This window comes from Chrysochloris asiatica, unplaced genomic scaffold (assembly GCF_000296735.1).
Source record: "Chrysochloris asiatica unplaced genomic scaffold, ChrAsi1.0 scaffold00058, whole genome shotgun sequence".
Taxonomy (NCBI): domain Eukaryota; kingdom Metazoa; phylum Chordata; class Mammalia; order Afrosoricida; family Chrysochloridae; genus Chrysochloris; species Chrysochloris asiatica.
In genome coordinates this window covers 4,233,252-4,253,249 of record NW_006408576.1, presented here as the reverse complement: position 1 = coordinate 4,253,249, position 19,998 = coordinate 4,233,252, and the positions used below count along the sequence as shown (strand labels likewise).

Sequence of the window (19,998 nt, the reverse complement as noted above, 5' to 3'; positions counted from 1 at the left end):
CCTATACCTCCCTTTTTGCCAGTTTCACTTTGATGGAAATTTCATTTGCATTAAAATAAAATACCCTAAAAATAATTACATTTTTTTGTAACCACGCTTCAAAGTTTAACACAATTTTCCACATTTAATTGCAAAGCTGATTTTAATTAGTGAGGCCCTGCATGTGAAAAATGAAGATGCACTTGGGTGCGTGTAACACATTGCAGTGTCTGCTGAATGCTCTAATTAATGTATGGCTGCTGTACAACAGGGTGCACTGTGGGATGTTTATGAAAAATTCTGGGCACGCAGCTACCAAGCCAGTCTATCTGTATTTTATTTCATGAGTCCACCAGAATAAATAACAGCCCCCCCTTTCTTCTTTATGAGACATCATTGTGCATACTATCATTCCATCCATAAATTTTATGGTATGCCTGTCCTTTTTACTATTTGTCACTGATAGTATAAATCATAAGTTAGGGCATACATATTTTAACATTAATTTGATAGCATGGCACAGTTGTACATGGAGCAAAAAATTTGTTATCTAAAGATTTATTTGTGTGAAGTGGAGAACCAAAGCAAGTGGATTTCTCACACTCATTGTTGTGATGCTTTCATACTAATTGTATGTGTGAAAATATACCAAATTCAGGCAAAGTCTTTTTGGACTGTGTTGACAGTTCATCTTTATTGTCATAATAAATATCCTCTTTAAAAAAATGATTCCCCGGCCATTATCCTAAGAAAACAATTTGTATATTGTTTGTTCTTAACATGTATGCCCTCTGCATTGCCTATTTTGTAATATATTATAGAAGACATTGTGACTGACAGAGTGTATTTGAAACCATGAAATACATTTGAAGACATATTTTTGTTTTGTAAATTTCATGAGTTTAAAAATAATCCCATATTCAATGGTATGGGACATAAATATTTTTCCGTTCAAATATAAAGGCAACCAGTATAGTAATAAAAGATCTATAGTGTCTATCATCTATCAATTCTACGTAGATGATATCAAGTCAATATCACCTTTGATATCAAGACTAAATATATAAACAGGCCTCTGAAACATCAGTAGAGTATACATCAGATTAGTGTGCTATTGTCTCTACAGCTATTGTCTAGGGTTCATTCACTAAAATCCTTTACTTCCAGTCTACCACCATCTGCGTTGGGATTATTTTAAATATGTGGCAGCAACTTTTTAGCTCTTGATGTGGCAAGTGATAGAATCCTGATGTGGCAATGAAAAATTCAAAGGCAAGATATCAAAGGGAGTTGACCCAGCTGTGTAATTACAAACAACAACAAAATATGCCTGCAAATGGTGGGCTTGGTTACACCTCCACACCCCCGTTAGTCTTCATCTTCTGTGTATGCTGGAAATGCAAATTTCTACGCATATGCTGAAGTAAAGCCTTGAAAGTTAGTCAGATGCTAGGTAGATCTACTGGATACATTAATTTTGAGGTGTATGTTTCCTACTTATCCTTGGGTCATGCAAGTGGTTAAGCACTCAGCTAACCAAAAGCTTTGAGTCTAACCATAGACTCCTTGGAAGAAAAGGCTGGGAATCTACTTCCCCAAAAAATCAGCCTTTGAAAACCCTATAAAGTACCATTCTACTCAGACTCACAAGGGATCTCAATAAATCAGAATCGACTCAATGGTTTTTTTTCTTGGTTCTCCATATATTAGAGAAGTGAAGATGAAAGGACAGTGGATGGAATAAGGGCTAAAAGTATTAGACGTCTCTTATCACATCCATTTAAATTAGTTCAGATACCTATTCCAGAAAACATTCTTAAGTACCTGTCTTATGAAATCCTAATTAATGATTTTTTAAAGAAAATTTGCATTATGAGCAGCAATGTAATCTAGTTGCTTAGATGCATATTGGAGGATAATTATTTTATTATAATTATCATTGAGTGGCACTGTAGGGTAAACAGTGAACTGTTAACCACAAGGTCGGTAGTTCAAACCCACCAGCTGCTCCTCAGAAACCCTATACAGAGTCCCTGTGAGTCAGAACTGACTCAAGGGCACTTCACAACAATAACAACATGAGTTGGAGCTTGCTCAATGGTACTTAACAACAATGTAGTTTACATTTGTGTTTATGTTCAAATTTTGAGGAGATTGGGGGATAATCAAAATGACCCTGTGAATAGTGACTTGGATAAGTGATTGCTTCTCTCCTCTTCTCTGAGCGCTCTCACTAGCTGACTTCTGAATTGAAAAGAAATAATGTTTCAAATATTAGACTCCAAAGTACTATTGAAATCCAAAATTCAATATATTCCTCCTGCCAAAGTCAAAATTTAGGGGGAAGAAATGCTACCTTAGCTCTATTTTTGCTTCAATTTGATACAAATTTAATGTTGTCATCTGAAAAACTTCTGTGTAATTTAGGATGTTTCCAGCTACAATAAATTGGAAAACCAACTCATATTGACTGAAACAGTATCAAACTATGTTTCCTCACCTGAAAATTAAGAGGTAGAATCAAAGTTAATACTATGACTTTGGTTCCATTACCCTGTTGTTGTTAGGTGCCTTGAGTTGGTTCTGACTCATAGTGACCCGGTACAGGATTCCGAGGCTGTAAATCTGTATGGGAGCAGAACACCTCATCTTTCTACCGTGGAACAGCTGGTAGTTTTGTACTGTTGACCTTGTGGTTCACAGCCCGATTCGTAACCACTGTGCTACCAGAGCTCCTTTCAGCATAGTGTATTAATTAATAAATATTTGCACATTAATTGATTTAAATATTCAATCATGAGTGACCAATGTGACATTATGATTCCTTGGTATTATATCTGCTGAGAATCATGCCTTGGTAATAATTTATTGCAATGGCAGGTCTATGTTGTTCTCTTACGTAATGTGCTTTTAATAGAACCATATGCATCTAACTGAAGTCCTCTTGGCTTCATTCTTTCGGTACTTTTCATAGACTGTGGAGAAAGTGGCTTTGATGTCTATCTAGAGTGTGGTAAATCGTGCATAGATGACATTTTATGGTGTCCTTGTTTTCTGCCTTGGAATCCAGCTGGAGCTGTATTAGATAGGGCAAAAAGTCACAGACGGGGCTTGGAAAGTTGTCTTCCTGCAATCTGGTCAAAATGAGCTGTCATTTTCCCTGCTTATCTCTTACCAGCCCCTACCACACAGTTTTGTCATGTGTAAATTGTTCATACATTGTGGAAATATTTGAAAACTACATGTCCATGTTTATCCATGTGACAATGTGTCCCTGTTGTTTAAAGATGGCATTTTGAGACAGATGGCTTGGTTTCAGGTCCCTAACCTAAAAACGTTTTACGCGGATGATCAGGAGCAAGTCAAATAGTCTGAATTTCAGCTTTCTCATATGTCAGATAGAAATAATAAATATACCTTCCTTGAAAAATTGTGAGCATCAAACAAGATAATACATGAAAACTGTAATCTCTGATTGTAAGACAGGTGCCAGTTACTATAAGCAAAGGGTAAAGATCTCTTAAAAACAAACTAACAATTTGGATACACAGCAATGACAGTTACATTCTAGATGTCAAACATTGGAAGCAAATCCCAATGGTACAAATACAGTCCCTCTGTTACACTCTAAAACCCGAGAAAGCCAGACCTGTTTAAGGAGAAACCCTGTCATTGAGAGAAAATTCAAATATTTTCCATGAGTAAAGAGTAGTGGGAATGTAGTAAGATTGCACCTTGCCAAAGGAAGAAAACTTGCAAAATCCAGAAAAGCAAGGTAGTCCTGTGAGTTCTGCTCTCACGGTCTCACTGTATCTATGACCTTTCAGTTACAAGGAGAATCTGATCATTTTGTTTTTCATATAACTTAACAGCTATCCATTATATTCTGGGTGCAGAGTAAACTCAGAATCACCGCTGTTGTATTCTAATTAAGTCTTTTAAAAGAGAATAAATACATTGCACCTCAAGGTTCATCAAATTCTGTCCTGTTACGCAGTACAGAGGACTCCTGATTAAATATTCCCTACGAGACCAAGATTTCATTTATTATTTTTTTAAAGAATACATTTAGATTGCCTGACCCTTGTCTTTCCCACCCCCAGCCTTGTAGAGGGCTTCACTTTACAGAGGGAAACAGGATTAAAATACTGTCAATAAACTGCCAGGGAGAGTGCACAGCTCCATGCATTGATAGTCTGTGCATGCAGGATAAGAACATTGACTGCCTGCTAATCTATTCCCAGATGGAGGTGGATACTGAGGAGAAGCGCCATCGCACACGCTCCAAAGGTGTTCGAGGTACGTCCGCTGCTTCACTAAATCACTGGAGGCCCAGCTCAGGGTGACCTTCATCCAGCAGAATCTCTTTGCACGATTCATTCTGACCCCTGCTTTTACACAACCTTTTTGGTAATTTTCTGTAGAAGAGGAGTACTTGTAATAGATGATAAATTTTTATATATTTTCCATCTCTCTGCAGTTCCCGTGGAACCAGCCATACAAGAGCTGTTCAGGTTAGTGCTCTGCGGGTAAAATGTATCCCCATTAGCAATTTAGAAAATTCATGCCTTTTAATGGGTATAATGCACTTTCAAGTTCATTGGTGGTTTGCTCATGCCCTGCTGCACTGATGAAATTAATTCCCCTGCGACTTGCTAATAAAAAGCATCCCTTAATTTTTCCCTCCTTTCAGTATTTGATTTCTCTCTTCTGTCTTTGTCGCCCTTCTTCTCTCTAATGCCCACTGAAGCTTTCAGTATAATCTGTTTGCAGCACACCGACACCTGTATAATTAATTCTTTCCTGTTGCAGCTGTCCCACTCCGGGCTGTGATGGCAGTGGTCATGTTAGTGGCAAATATGCAAGACACAGAAGGTAATGCATCTTTTCACAATATAACTGAAAGGACTTGCTATCCGAATTGTCTAACGTGGCCTGAGTTAGAGATACAAACCAAGTGATGAAAATGAATGGTTAAGCCTTTTGGGGGAACAATGCATGTGGTGCTTTCTTTTCCTTTTCTCATGTGCGCAATCTTTTGTCTCTTGTACAGGTTTTCAAAACAAAAGACTTTCTCACTGTTTCATGGGCAGCATTAATGATAGCCATAAGATGACACAAATTAAAACTACCCTTAAACTCGTTTTCCCCTAGATACATATGCAGCAGTCAGCACACTGCCAACTCACTCTCCTCCACCCCCTACTGTTTTATTGAGAAGGATTATTTCTACTTGCCAATTTTCTCATTCTGGTAGCTGCAGAATGGTCAATCATGGATGGCAAATTAAAATGTGGCCTTATTGACCTTTTTGTACTAGCACAGTTTCTATAATTTAAGAGTTCAGCATGAGAAACAAAGCCCTCACTTGGCATTGAGGCAGCTGCAGGATGAGGTTGCTTCTGGAGGTGAAAGTCCAAGACACACCATGCTAATGAGACTTTGCAACTTAAATGATTATATTATCCTTGTAAATACTGTGATTTCAGTGATGAGTATAAAAAACATCCAGAAAATGATGTGGTTGGGTAATTATTACTAAAAATGCATTACAGAAAATTTATATCTTACGTACCTGTGACTGAAAGTCACTTTCAGATCAATCTCTCTCGGTTGTTTGGGGGATTTTTCTTTTATTTCTGAGTAAACATTTTCTTCTTTTAATGTGAATGCAATTTGCATTTCAATAGGAAGGTTTCAGTTATGGTGAATTAGAAAGGTTTGTAGGCTATAACAATTTTTTTTTTTTCTGGTTTTTCAACAAAGTAGGTTGCTAAGACTAAGATGATTCCCATGTAACAAACCACCAATAATCAGGCACATGTAATCAAAACTTGGATTCCAAAGCAGGTGTAACTGCAGCTTCCCAGGATGACCTTTATTCAATGCCTTACTATTTATTTCCTTTCATCTGAATATTAATTTATGTGAAATCAAGCAATTATTTTGATTGTCCCTTAGTAAAGTCCAGGGGAAATTTATAAATGACTCCTAAAATCCCCATGCTAGTATCTAAGGAGGAAGGAAATTTTTAATGAGCATTCATCATGAATTGGTTATCAGACTTTGTCTGTTACGCACCAATGGAGTGATAGGTCACTTAATTTGAAGGGGGTGGGCATGAGTAACTTAGGTTGTCAAATTTAATTTCTTATATTATCATTGTTATTATATAAAATGAAATAGTAAACTTTTGAATTTTGAACTCTGTAATAGTAATAATATGTAGCTTATTTTAAATATTTACATATTTAAGAAGTGTTCTGCATGTAAAACTGTAATTTAAAAGTTTAAAATTTATATTATTTATGTTTTCAATGAAAAACAACTTAGTAAACAATGAATAAAATCTAATTTTCCCTTAATAATCTTTTGATTTGTCAATAGTTAGAGTTATAATTTTACCAAAAGGAATTGTTAAATTTTTCTAAGTAGTGTAAATTAGGTATCAACTTGATATAGTTTCATAACCAACATTTTGCTGGAAATATTATGACATTTCCATTCCAAATAATTCTTTCAAATTTTCATGTCCTAACCATGTTGAACTCCGCTAAGATAAACAATATGTATTGATGTGTCTCTATGAGATATACACATACATATATATTTTGTTGTTGTTAAGTGCCGCCGAGTCTGTTGTGGCCCAAAGCGACCCTGTATAGGGTTTCCGAGTAGGGGCTGATGAGCTTGAACCACTGACCATGCCGACCATGTAGGTCAAACAACTTTGCAGTCCAGCGAATTAACCCACAATGCCACACCAGAAATATATATATATGAAATATATTTCCCTGCTTAAAAAATTATACTTACGATGATTGGGTGTGTGCAGAATATGACTGGTTATCACCTTCCTTCTGAGATATGATGCTAATGCCAAAAGTAGCCTGATTCTTAAAATCTAGGTTTGTTTTATTATTTTTTGAATAAGGCATTTAGATTGCCTGACCTATGTCTTCCCCATCTTAAAGGAAATAACTGGGTAGAATTTTAAGATGGATTCCAAAGACATTCAAATTGAAAATTTTTTCAATATATATATTTTTAAGTTTAAAATAATTGATCATTTTGCACCATGTGTCATATCATACATAATTGTTAGAATTGCTACTTTTTGTTTAATTAACAGCTACTCTGTGGTATACTAAAAAAGAACATCTCCTCAGATAAGAGTTCCAGGTTCTAATTTCCTGTTTAATCAGTGGAGGGTGCTGGGACAAGTTAGTTAGCATTTCTGGACATTAGGTTCCTCAGTATTAAAGTGGGATCATGCAGACAGTGGTATGTATAACTAATTATCATTATAAAACTATGTTACTAGTCAAACCTTCTGAGAGGCATTTCTTTGAAATACCAAGTAAAAACATTTTTTAATTTTTATAATTTGAAGTCCATTTATTACCAAGAAGCACTGATAGTGCACTGATTACTGCTGGGCTGCTTACTTACTGCAAGGTCAGCATTTTAAATCCACCAGCTGATCTGAGGGAAAAAGATGACACTTTCTGTCCCCATAAGGATTTCCAGCCTCAGAAACACAATACAGGATCCCTGTGAGTCGGATCTGACTCCATGGCACATAACCACAACCATCACCATATATACTACCAGTAGTTTGTAGCTAAAAAATTACATTTGGATTTCTTGCATTAAAATCATGCTCATTTTGATAGATACGGCTCATTTGTGCATTAGCGTTTTATGATTATTGACCTTTTAAATGTGTATGATTTCAATTTCATCATGCTGTATTTATTCTGGTTTTAAAAGTTTACTGACTACTTAAGTTTCCTCCTCCTATTCATAATACATAAATACAAGCACACACTCCACAAATACAGTTGTAACTTACTTTTGCTGTTAGATTCCTAAGAAGACCTGGTGGTGCAATGGCTTACGTGTTGGGCTGCTAAGGGCAATGTGTGTTGGGCTGCTGAGGGCAATGTCAGTGGTTGAAAACCTAGCAGTCTCTCAGAGAGACAAAGATGTAGATATCTGCTTCTGTAATGATTTACAGCGTCTGAAATACTATGAAGCAGTTCCACCTGGTCCTATAGGTTCACTGTGAGTTTGAATCGACTAGATGGCAGGTCTTTTTTTTAGCTAATTTCCAGTTGAGATACAGAGCATCAGTCCTCTTCAAAGTCAATCAAAAGAGTGGCAGTTTTGGGTTTGCTTTCCGTGAAATTTTCTGCCCTTTGTAATCTTCTAACAATAATTTGAATTTTGAGTGAATATATGCTACTGAAGGCTAGAATTTCACTTTACTCATAGATCACAACAGTTCATAACTAAGTAAAACTGTGTCATACTAGTATGTTAAAGTATCTCTTTGTACATACAAAAAATAATGTATGCACAAGTAATCAATAATGCAAATGATGAGAATTTTTACAAAACATTGAATTCCAAGTAAGAAGATGATCTCTACCATTTAGGCCCACTGCACTATAGAAAAAATTTCTAAGAAAATAAAAAAGTTAATATATTAGTATACCACTTTGTAGGGCATACAACTTTAGCATTAATCAGGCATCTTCAATAGTGTCTTGGGTTTCCATAGACATAATTTCTAGAACTGATTGTTTTGCTCTGTTTTTTTTTTTAACCCAGAAGGACAGAGACAGGGTTGTGGATTTGTAAGAAATTGGGAATAGCAGAGAAGAATCGATCCTTGATCAATACCTGTGAAAGGAAACACTTTGAAAAAGGATTTCACAATTTAAGATCTTGTTTAAGTGTTGGGAGGATAGAAGTTAAGGTTATGATGCTTATTTTATTGGGTTTTCTATCTTAATTCAAAGATTATGTTTGGGGAAAATTATAATCTATTCATAGATATTCTAGTTGTGTAAATAGTTCAGGATATCTAATAGTCCATAAATAATTTGAGGTAGTGGATAGTAAGTGAACAGTTAAAAATTAAAACAAAAATATAAACTAGGAATAACAAGGGAAATGGAAACATAATTGTTCAAGAAATCTAGGATATATCAGGGGTTTTAACATAGTATTAAATTTAGTCCTGAGTCTCTTGGCAGCCAAGGCAAAAAATGAAAAGGAAGAATTGTAGAGTTCTAATTATCTGATAAAAGGATTATATCAATTTCTCAGGAGGAACAAGCTCTCTTGACAATGAAAATAAGTAAGTTTGAATTCCCATACATTCCACAGTAGGGATCCAAGCTCAGTCAACATTTTTGTGTCCTGATACAGGTATGCAAGGCCAGGTCTTTTATGAACTAATACTTAGAAAACATCATTAAAATCCTGGCATGTGAATCAGTCATTTGTTTTCCACAAGTAAGGTTTTATATGATAAGCACCGGACTACAAACCACAAGGTTGGCGGTTCAAGCCACCAACCACTCGCAGGGAGAAAGATGAAGCTTTTGCTTCCGCAAAGATTTGAAGGCCTTGAAATCTGCATACAGGGTTACTATGAGTCCCGTTGTGGCGCAGCTGGTTAATGTGCTGAACTACAAAGTCAGTGTTTCAGATTTACAGGTAGCGTTTCCGAAACCCTGTCCAGGATTGCTATGAGTCAGAATCGACTTGACGGCACACAACAACAACATGAGTCTGAACCAACTCCACAGCACTTAACAACAACACAAGGTTTTATAGTATTAACATATAAATATGAATTTCTGGTGTGATGCTGTAGGATCAGCACTGGACTTCGAATCACAAGGTCTGCAGTTCAAACTCAACAGTCGCTCCTCCGAAACCCTATGCAGAGTCGCTGAGTCAGAACCTACTCAATGGCACTTAACACCAACAACAGTATGACAAATACATCATGAAATCGGGGCTAGACGTTTCTCTCATATTATGAAACAAATATGTTTACTTGGACTTCTGAATATATAACAGGGGGAGCGCAGTTGCTCCATATGGTACGCACTGGACTGCGAACCACAAGGTCCGCAGTTGAACCTGCCAGCTGCTTTGCTGGAGATGAAGCGATCTGCTCCCACGAAGATTTAAAGCCTCAGGGTCGCTATGAGCCCGAAGGACTTCACAGAGCTTAACATCGACAAATATTTAACATATCTGCTTCGTGTTTGGCTTAAACATATTCTACTACTATGTACGTATACAGAGTACAGATTCTTTTAAATTTTGCATAGATACAAAACTCTTCCGCCATGGAAGTGGTGAAAACATTTCATTCACAGCACCAGCACACGATGCCTCCAGAAAAAGGAAAACAGGGAAGTAAAAGAAAATGTACAAAGCAAAGGAATTGGTAGCATTATCGCTAGTCACAGTGAAGGGCCTATCCAGATCTCAAACATAGCTTCAGAACGTACTGGAGGACAAAGGAGAAAATGTCAAGACAGCATTCAATACGAAACACAGCACAACTCGTCATCTTCTTGTGGTTTTCTTTTTGTAGTGTCATTTAAAATGTAAAGGGCAATTCTCCCATGACACCTCCCACTCACTCCAGTGCCAGGAAAAAAAAATAAGGTAAGACCTAACACTACAGAAAAAGACTATGGAGTGTGTTAAAAATGCTCACTGATGGGCCATTATCTTTGAAAGAGTCAAATTGGAAAGAAAGAAAAGTTACCATGCCAGTTTTATTTCTATTGAATGTTTACATCTTAGAGATGCCTAGAAACATTTGTGAGTCTAAAAACTGGACTTCAATCACAGAGCTTCATTATTCAGATACATAAATGAAACTCCAATCATGGTGAATTTTCCAAAGTTTACTTCTTAGAGCTCCAAGTTTAGGGGACATGAACTTGCTAAATCTCCCCCATTGTCTCCACTCTCCATTCTCTCAATTACTCCCTTCCCCACTGGGCAAACAAATTTGTGATTTGCTGTTAAGTGCTCTGGAGTCATTCTGACTCATAATACCCCTGTATAGGGTTTCCACTAACCTTGCAATTATCCTACAACCTTGCAGTGTTTATCCTATAGTGCCACAAGCATTTAAAGCGCCCATGGAATAAAAGGAGAGTGCCTGTTATGTTTTAGTAGAAGTTGTTAAGTGGCGTCCAGTTGGTTCTACTCATATACAGATCCTGCATAAGGTTTCCAGGGAGCAGCTGGTGAGCTTGAACTGCTACAGACTTTGTGGTTCAAACCGACCTTGCAGTCCAGTGTATTAATTCACAGCACTACATCAGAATTCCGATGGGTGGTAGGAAAAAAATGGAATACTCAGAAGCCATCCAAATTGAAATTTGGAAGTAGCTTGCATGACTAGTATGAACAACAATATATCAAGTGCAGGAGACCTAGCTGCTGCTGCTGCTGGGGGTCCCAAACACCTGAACACTAAAAAGTATGATGGACCACCTGGAGGGACCTAGGAGGAGATCATGGTTGGTTGTTTTCTGTTGGCAATGCCCCAACACTGAGATTATATAAAGGTGGGAACTTGTTGAGAAGGGAACCACACATAGCACTCTTTATTTATAATTGTTTTATTAGAGCTCATATACCTGAGAAGGGGATCTTTTCAATCCAGAATACAACATAAACAGATAATAAGATAGGAGTGAAGAGCCTAGATTCAAGGCGGTTTTGTAAAAAATCTATTTTTGAACATTTGATGAAGTTTAACAATTCTATGGCTTATATGCATAGCATGTGTTGTGCTCCTTATGTTGATACAATGTATTGCTTGTGTTAAAAACAAAGTGTAACTTGATGGCTAGAAATGAATATGTTTATAGGAAATAATTTGGTAATCAAAAAATGGTTTCTTTCTTGTTCTAAATGTTTTATTTTTTAAAGTTTCTAATAAAAATTAGAAATAGGAATAATCAAAATATAGTGCTTACACATTAGTATGAATAATCTGCTGGAATTTGAGGGGTTTGCATTACTTATATTAGTGGTGTTATAGGATCAGCACTGGACTGCTAACCACAAGTTTGTGGTTCAAATCCATCAGCTACTCCTTGGAAACCCTATGCAGGGTCACTGTGAGTCAGAATCTACTCGACAGCACTTAACTAGTTATACACATAGTAGAACATCTGAAATTAAATTAATTTCTTAAGTTACTTCTATATAGTGATTTCTATATAAACCTTATTGTTGTCGCTAAATGCCATCAAGTCCGTTCTGACTCATAGTAACCCTGTATAAGGTTTCCGAGGAGAGGTTTGTAGTTTTGAACTGCCAATCTTGCAATTCAAACTGTCTTTGCAATCCAGTGCTTTATCCTACAGTGCCACACCAGGATTCCTGTATAAACCTAAAATGTATAAAGATGAGGAAGCCCATAATAATAGATTGATTTTTTATCTGTTTCTTTCTCTGTACCATTTGTGAATTCTCTTCATTTACTTCTGAAATTTCATGGATTTCATTTTCATTCCCCTTACACTGTAATACTTTTAACTGCTACTTGTTTATTGAGCGTAGGGTTCTGGTGAAATATTTGACCCTAATTTAGCTCTAGAATTCTTTGAACACTCAACATGCACTCAGAAAGCTAGGTGCCAGGTTGGGTGTTGTATCTAAATCTTTCCCAATTTAGAAAATAGAACCAAATCATTTGATCTTGAAACTTTAAAATTAAAAGCTTCAAATGGTAGCATTTTCTTTTTGATTAGAAAATTATTGATTTTTCTCTGCTTTTTGTGCCATATTTCTTATTCAGATATATATTTTTTTTCATTTCATATACCTTTTCACCCACCAGTGTGATTGCCACGGCGGCAGCCTCGGGTGAATAATTGCCTGTCTTCACTAGAGCATGTTCTGGAGCTAAAGTCGAGTGCTTGCTTCCTGATGTATGCCTCATTTGGATTCTGCCAACAGCCTAGGGGCTGTATTATTCATGCCTTGACAGATAGCACTCACTAAAAGCTTTGGAACAGAGCCAGGTACTGGCAGAGAGATAGTGGAGCATTGCAACGCACAACTGAGAGGGGCATCTATAATACACACACACACACACAAAGTGAAGAAGAAACAGAATGAAATAGAAATTCCTATACCTCCCTTTTTGCCAGTTTCACTTTGATGGAAATTTCATTTGCATTAAAATAAAATACCCTAAAAATAATTACATTTTTTTGTAACCACGCTTCAAAGTTTAACACAATTTTCCACATTTAATTGCAAAGCTGATTTTAATTAGTGAGGCCCTGCATGTGAAAAATGAAGATGCACTTGGGTGCGTGTAACACATTGCAGTGTCTGCTGAATGCTCTAATTAATGTATGGCTGCTGTACAACAGGGTGCACTGTGGGATGTTTATGAAAAATTCTGGGCACGCAGCTACCAAGCCAGTCTATCTGTATTTTATTTCATGAGTCCACCAGAATAAATAACAGCCCCCCCTTTCTTCTTTATGAGACATCATTGTGCATACTATCATTCCATCCATAAATTTTATGGTATGCCTGTCCTTTTTACTATTTGTCACTGATAGTATAAATCATAAGTTAGGGCATACATATTTTAACATTAATTTGATAGCATGGCACAGTTGTACATGGAGCAAAAAATTTGTTATCTAAAGATTTATTTGTGTGAAGTGGAGAACCAAAGCAAGTGGATTTCTCACACTCATTGTTGTGATGCTTTCATACTAATTGTATGTGTGAAAATATACCAAATTCAGGCAAAGTCTTTTTGGACTGTGTTGACAGTTCATCTTTATTGTCATAATAAATATCCTCTTTAAAAAAATGATTCCCCGGCCATTATCCTAAGAAAACAATTTGTATATTGTTTGTTCTTAACATGTATGCCCTCTGCATTGCCTATTTTGTAATATATTATAGAAGACATTGTGACTGACAGAGTGTATTTGAAACCATGAAATACATTTGAAGACATATTTTTGTTTTGTAAATTTCATGAGTTTAAAAATAATCCCATATTCAATGGTATGGGACATAAATATTTTTCCGTTCAAATATAAAGGCAACCAGTATAGTAATAAAAGATCTATAGTGTCTATCATCTATCAATTCTACGTAGATGATATCAAGTCAATATCACCTTTGATATCAAGACTAAATATATAAACAGGCCTCTGAAACATCAGTAGAGTATACATCAGATTAGTGTGCTATTGTCTCTACAGCTATTGTCTAGGGTTCATTCACTAAAATCCTTTACTTCCAGTCTACCACCATCTGCGTTGGGATTATTTTAAATATGTGGCAGCAACTTTTTAGCTCTTGATGTGGCAAGTGATAGAATCCTGATGTGGCAATGAAAAATTCAAAGGCAAGATATCAAAGGGAGTTGACCCAGCTGTGTAATTACAAACAACAACAAAATATGCCTGCAAATGGTGGGCTTGGTTACACCTCCACACCCCCGTTAGTCTTCATCTTCTGTGTATGCTGGAAATGCAAATTTCTACGCATATGCTGAAGTAAAGCCTTGAAAGTTAGTCAGATGCTAGGTAGATCTACTGGATACATTAATTTTGAGGTGTATGTTTCCTACTTATCCTTGGGTCATGCAAGTGGTTAAGCACTCAGCTAACCAAAAGCTTTGAGTCTAACCATAGACTCCTTGGAAGAAAAGGCTGGGAATCTACTTCCCCCAAAAATCAGCCTTTGAAAACCCTATAAAGTACCATTCTACTCAGACTCACAAGGGATCTCAATAAATCAGAATCGACTCAATGGTTTTTTTTCTTGGTTCTCCATATATTAGAGAAGTGAAGATGAAAGGACAGTGGATGGAATAAGGGCTAAAAGTATTAGACGTCTCTTATCACATCCATTTAAATTAGTTCAGATACCTATTCCAGAAAACATTCTTAAGTACCTGTCTTATGAAATCCTAATTAATGATTTTTTAAAGAAAATTTGCATTATGAGCAGCAATGTAATCTAGTTGCTTAGATGCATATTGGAGGATAATTATTTTATTATAATTATCATTGAGTGGCACTGTAGGGTAAACAGTGAACTGTTAACCACAAGGTCGGTAGTTCAAACCCACCAGCTGCTCCTCAGAAACCCTATACAGAGTCCCTGTGAGTCAGAACTGACTCAAGGGCACTTCACAACAATAACAACATGAGTTGGAGCTTGCTCAATGGTACTTAACAACAATGTAGTTTACATTTGTGTTTATGTTCAAATTTTGAGGAGATTGGGGGATAATCAAAATGACCCTGTGAATAGTGACTTGGATAAGTGATTGCTTCTCTCCTCTTCTCTGAGCGCTCTCACTAGCTGACTTCTGAATTGAAAAGAAATAATGTTTCAAATATTAGACTCCAAAGTACTATTGAAATCCAAAATTCAATATATTCCTCCTGCCAAAGTCAAAATTTAGGGGGAAGAAATGCTACCTTAGCTCTATTTTTGCTTCAATTTGATACAAATTTAATGTTGTCATCTGAAAAACTTCTGTGTAATTTAGGATGTTTCCAGCTACAATAAATTGGAAAACCAACTCATATTGACTGAAACAGTATCAAACTATGTTTCCTCACCTGAAAATTAAGAGGTAGAATCAAAGTTAATACTATGACTTTGGTTCCATTACCCTGTTGTTGTTAGGTGCCTTGAGTTGGTTCTGACTCATAGTGACCCTGTGCACAGCAGAATAAAACACTGCTTAGGTACTGAGCCATCCTCTTAATTGTTGTTGTGTTTAAGCCTATTGTTGCTGCCACTGTGCCAGTCCATCTTGTTAGGGAGCTTCCTCTTTTTCCTTGATCCTCCACTTTACCAAGCATGATGTCCTTCACAGGCTGCTGCCTCCTGAAAACATGGCCAAAGAATGAGAGAGGAAGTCTTGCCTTCCTCGTTCTAAGGTGCATTCTGTATGTACTTCTTCCAAAACATATTTGTTTGTTCTTTTGGCATTCCATGGGCTTTCAGTATTCATTGTCCAATTTTCACATTTATATGTGGTGATTAAAAATACCATGACTCAGGTCAGGCTCACCTTACTCCTCAAACTGACATCTTTGTTATTTAACAACTTTCTCCTGTTACTCTCTTGTAATTCTCTAATTTCTTTTGTATTCTTTTCTTGTCTTGATTTGTAATCTGCCCCGCCACACACACATACCCATAAAACTCCAGAGGAAGGCTTGTTGTTATTAATAAGTGCTTTAAGTCTGTACTGTTTTATATGACCCTGTATAAGGTTTCCAAGGAATGGCTGTGGGTTTGAACTGCTAACCTTAGGTTTAGCAGCCCAGTGTTTATCCTACAGTACCACACCAGCACTTCAGAAGAAGGCTAAATGAAGTCAACTTTAGAAGCTTACTCAGAAGAGTAAGGAAAAACTTTCCAAGGAGTCAACAAATATATACTTTTTTATCATCAAAGCTCAAAGCAGTTCCTGAAACAATCACTGAGAAGCAAGTATGATTGTCTTCATAACTATGAAGCCCGTTACTGGAACTGAGAGTCTGGGACTCCTGGCCCTAAGGCAGTGATGCTCAGAGTATGGTCTCCTAATCTGGAACATTAACATCACCTGGGAACTTACTAGAACTGAAAATAATTTGCCCTTTCCCCAGAGCTGTTGAGTCAGAAGCTCTAGGGATAGGGTCAACTACATTGTGTTTCAGTAATTCTTCCAGATATTCTTCTCACTCTTCTGATAGCACTTCTAGCTTTGACTTCCTCTGAATTTGGGGTAAGAGAGGAGCATCTGTGAAGCCAAGGCAACTAAATTATGTCCCCATGATCAAAAAACTCATGCACATTGTGTTTTGAGAACCGCTGTCCAAAGGAACAAGACCTATATTGGCAAAGGATATTTACCTAATTGAATGGGGGTTTTTTGTTTGCTTGTTTTTTGGGGTTTTTTTTAAAGGTAATGAAGAAGAAAGGAGTTTATTCTGAATAAGCAACCAACCAACAAATCTAACAACATACATGAATCTGAAATAATAATAATAAAAAGTGTAACAATAACAAGAAAGAACTTTAATGCCAGAAGTTACCTACAAATCTATTCAGTCCCCTGGTCCCTATTTAAAATATTTCATGAGTCTTTGTCTTGTTTAAGGGTTAATATAAAGGTCTCTATGGAGTCCTGGTGTGGCACTGTGAATCAAGGGGCCAGACTGCAAAGCCATTCGAACTGCAAGGTCAGTGGTCCAAGCTCACCAGCTGCTCCTTGGAAGCCCTATACAGGGTTGCTATGGGTTGGAACCAACTCGATGGCACTTAACAACAACATGGAGTCCTAGTGTGGTGCTGTGGGTTAATGTGCAGGACTGCAAGGTCAGTTTGAGCTGCAAGATTGGCAGTTCAAGCTCACCAGGCACTCCTTGGAACCCTATACAGGGTCACTATGAATTGGAACAGACTAGATAGCACTTAACAACAACAACATAGAAAGAAAAAAAACTTAATTGTGGCCAAGGAAATTATATATCATCAAAATCATACCATTCATTTTGCTGTACAATTCAAAATTGAAACTCAAATATTTCAATTTACAGACATAAACTCATTTTACTGCACCATATCAGTTCAACAAGAAATGTACGAGATGGGGAAGTCACATGCCTTGCCCAGCATGCTTTCAGTCATGTGTCCAGTGGTACTGCCATACAGTATCAATTTTCATACCTTGAACTAATGAGAAAAACAGGAAGAAGTGACCATGCATGTTGTTGTAGTTAAGTGTCTTCTAGTCAGTTCTGACTCATAGCAACCCTGTACTGTGTTTCTGAGGAGCAGCTGCTAAGTGAAAGCTCCACAGGAGAGGGATTTGGCAGCCTGCTTTCATAATGATTTAGAGCCTTGGAAGCCCCTGGAACAGTTCTATTCTGTCCTATCGCGTCACTATGAGTCAGAACCAACTCAACAGCAATGGATTTGGTTTGGGTGATGCAAACATTTAAGTACTACACTGCTAGAGAAAAGACTGGTCATTTGAACCCACTCAGAAGCACCTCAGAAGACTGTCCTGGTTCTCTGTTTCTGAAAGGTCAGAGTCTTGAAAATGTTATTAAACAGTTTACTCTGCATCCATGGATTCTCCATGAGTAAGAATAGGTTCTGGCAACTAACAGCACTGACAAAAATGGGATATGGTTTAAGAAAAGCAAGGTACTGTGGTTGCTGACCTGGAATTTACTTTGAACAAACTACAAGGAGTATTCAGGTAATATAGAACAAGAGCAGCTCAGTTGAAATATAATCTGGACATGTTCTGGATAATTTGTGAAGCAAATTTGTAGACTCTTGTGTTCCCTTGTTAAGAAAGACTGTTCCGAACCTGGTAGGACCTTCTGTGAATACTTACATACCCCTGAATGGATCGTTAAGATAAATGACCCTTCCGTTTCCTGTTGAGAGAAAGCTCTGAGCCCCACCTGTATAATTCAACAGATTTTAAAAGATCCATTCATTGTCATTTAGTAGCTACTCTTCAGGGCTATGAATATTACCTTATGCTGTATTTGACATCGCCAGAGATGTGTACTGTATACAAGTGGATGCATTTCCTAAAACTCCAGGGAGACGAGAGTAGGGAAGGGGGAATAAACATCTTGGAAGAAATTCTATTCATAAATAATGTATTAGGATTCAGTGATGCTCTCAAATCACTTCGTTATTCCCTTCAGCCAATCAGATGGCTTGTTATGCTTTTGAATGAACTGTCAGTGCTCTCCAGAGAGCCCAGGGCAGAGAAAGTGGGCAGACAGGAAAGGGAGGGAGAGGAGTGGAATAATAATGGTTTCATTTATTCATCAAGAAAGCTGAGGAGCCCTCTGTAGTCTGGCCTACCTACACCAGGGATAAGAACTGTGAGCTAAGAGGGCAGGGAGGCCAGTGGAGGGCCTAATAGACTGCAAATCCTAGACTTGTGAGACGTAGTTGTAGCTTGTATTTCACTGCAGTGAAAAATAGGTTTTCTCTTTGCTATTATTCATAGGCAGATCGGACTTAATTGTACAGCAGCTACTTGACCCTGTGTCTGTTGTTGTTAAGTGCCATTGAGTCAGTTCTGACTAGAAACAGAATGCCACCAATGATTGGCCAATACAGGGGAGCACATAAGGGCACATCTATTTCTCCTCCTTTTCCTCTTCCCTTCCTTTCTTCATAATGTGATGCAGTATAGATGAGTGAGTGCAAATAGAGGGAAAGATAGAAACAGAAATGCTCTAAAGAGACTGGACTTCAAGGCAAGAGGATTTATAGTCTAGGATAAGTACTGTACTGCTAACCTCAAGGCTAGCAGTTCAAACCTACCAACCAATTAATAGGATAAAGATGAATCATTCTGCTCCTATAAAGATTTATAGCCTTAGAAACCCTACACAGAGTCACTATGAGTCAAAATTCACTTGATGGCAGTGAATTTGGTTTTGGTTTTTGAGAAACATGTTTTTTCATCTTAACTGAGGCATCAGCCATCAATGGCAGGCTTGTTTACCTTATGACAGAGAATGGTTTTCGTGGCAGATCCTATGAAGGAAAAATTGTAATGCAGAACAATTTTGACACCAGTTCCTCCTTCCAAAGCCCCATACTCTCTTGTAATAGTAAGAGTAATAGCAATCATAACACGAGTGGATATTTGTGACGTACTTTATAATTTTCAAATTAACGGTCTCTTGACCTGTGTCTTAAATCACCATTAGTATCTCCTCTCTCACTCTTTACAATGAAGAGCTCCCATTCCATCCCGGGTTTCTCTCCCACTCTTAAATTACTGTTTCTTCCTTCTAGCTCTAGTCAATTCTTATAGTTCCATACCACAATCAGTCTGAGAAAGTGCTAATCAGATTATTAAAATTAGGTACAAAATGCTCTGAATGCCTAATGAATTGAACTTTATGACATATATGGTTTTTTGTCAGGGTAGCTTCTTAAATTAACCAAAATTGATTTCTAATAAGTGGGGAAATAGTGGAGGAAAATATAGAGACATAGGAAAGTGTCGGGGTTTGCCCTCGACATAGTTGTCACGAGTGTTTGGTTCACGAGGAGGGGAGATCCAGCGGCGATAGGGATAGCGAAAGAATACACAGACAAACAGAAGAAGGGAGACAATGAGGCACCCCAAAGCCAGGGTGGATACAT

The 19,998-nt window shown here is 37.3% G+C and overlaps 1 protein-coding gene across 3 annotated transcripts in view; it reads left to right on the top strand.

Moving 5' to 3' along the window:
* Positions 1 to 19,998, top strand: part of MYT1L (myelin transcription factor 1-like) — a 399,784-nt gene that overhangs the window by 106,384 nt on the left and 273,402 nt on the right. For all 3 annotated transcript variants that reach the window (XM_006863966.1, XM_006863964.1, XM_006863965.1), the window contains 3 exons: positions 4,224 to 4,278; positions 4,460 to 4,493; positions 4,792 to 4,854. In XM_006863966.1, coding sequence (XP_006864028.1) covers positions 4,224 to 4,278; positions 4,460 to 4,493; positions 4,792 to 4,854 — 152 coding nt within the window. Of the gene's footprint in view, positions 1 to 4,223; positions 4,279 to 4,459; positions 4,494 to 4,791; positions 4,855 to 19,998 lie in introns of those variants that run through there.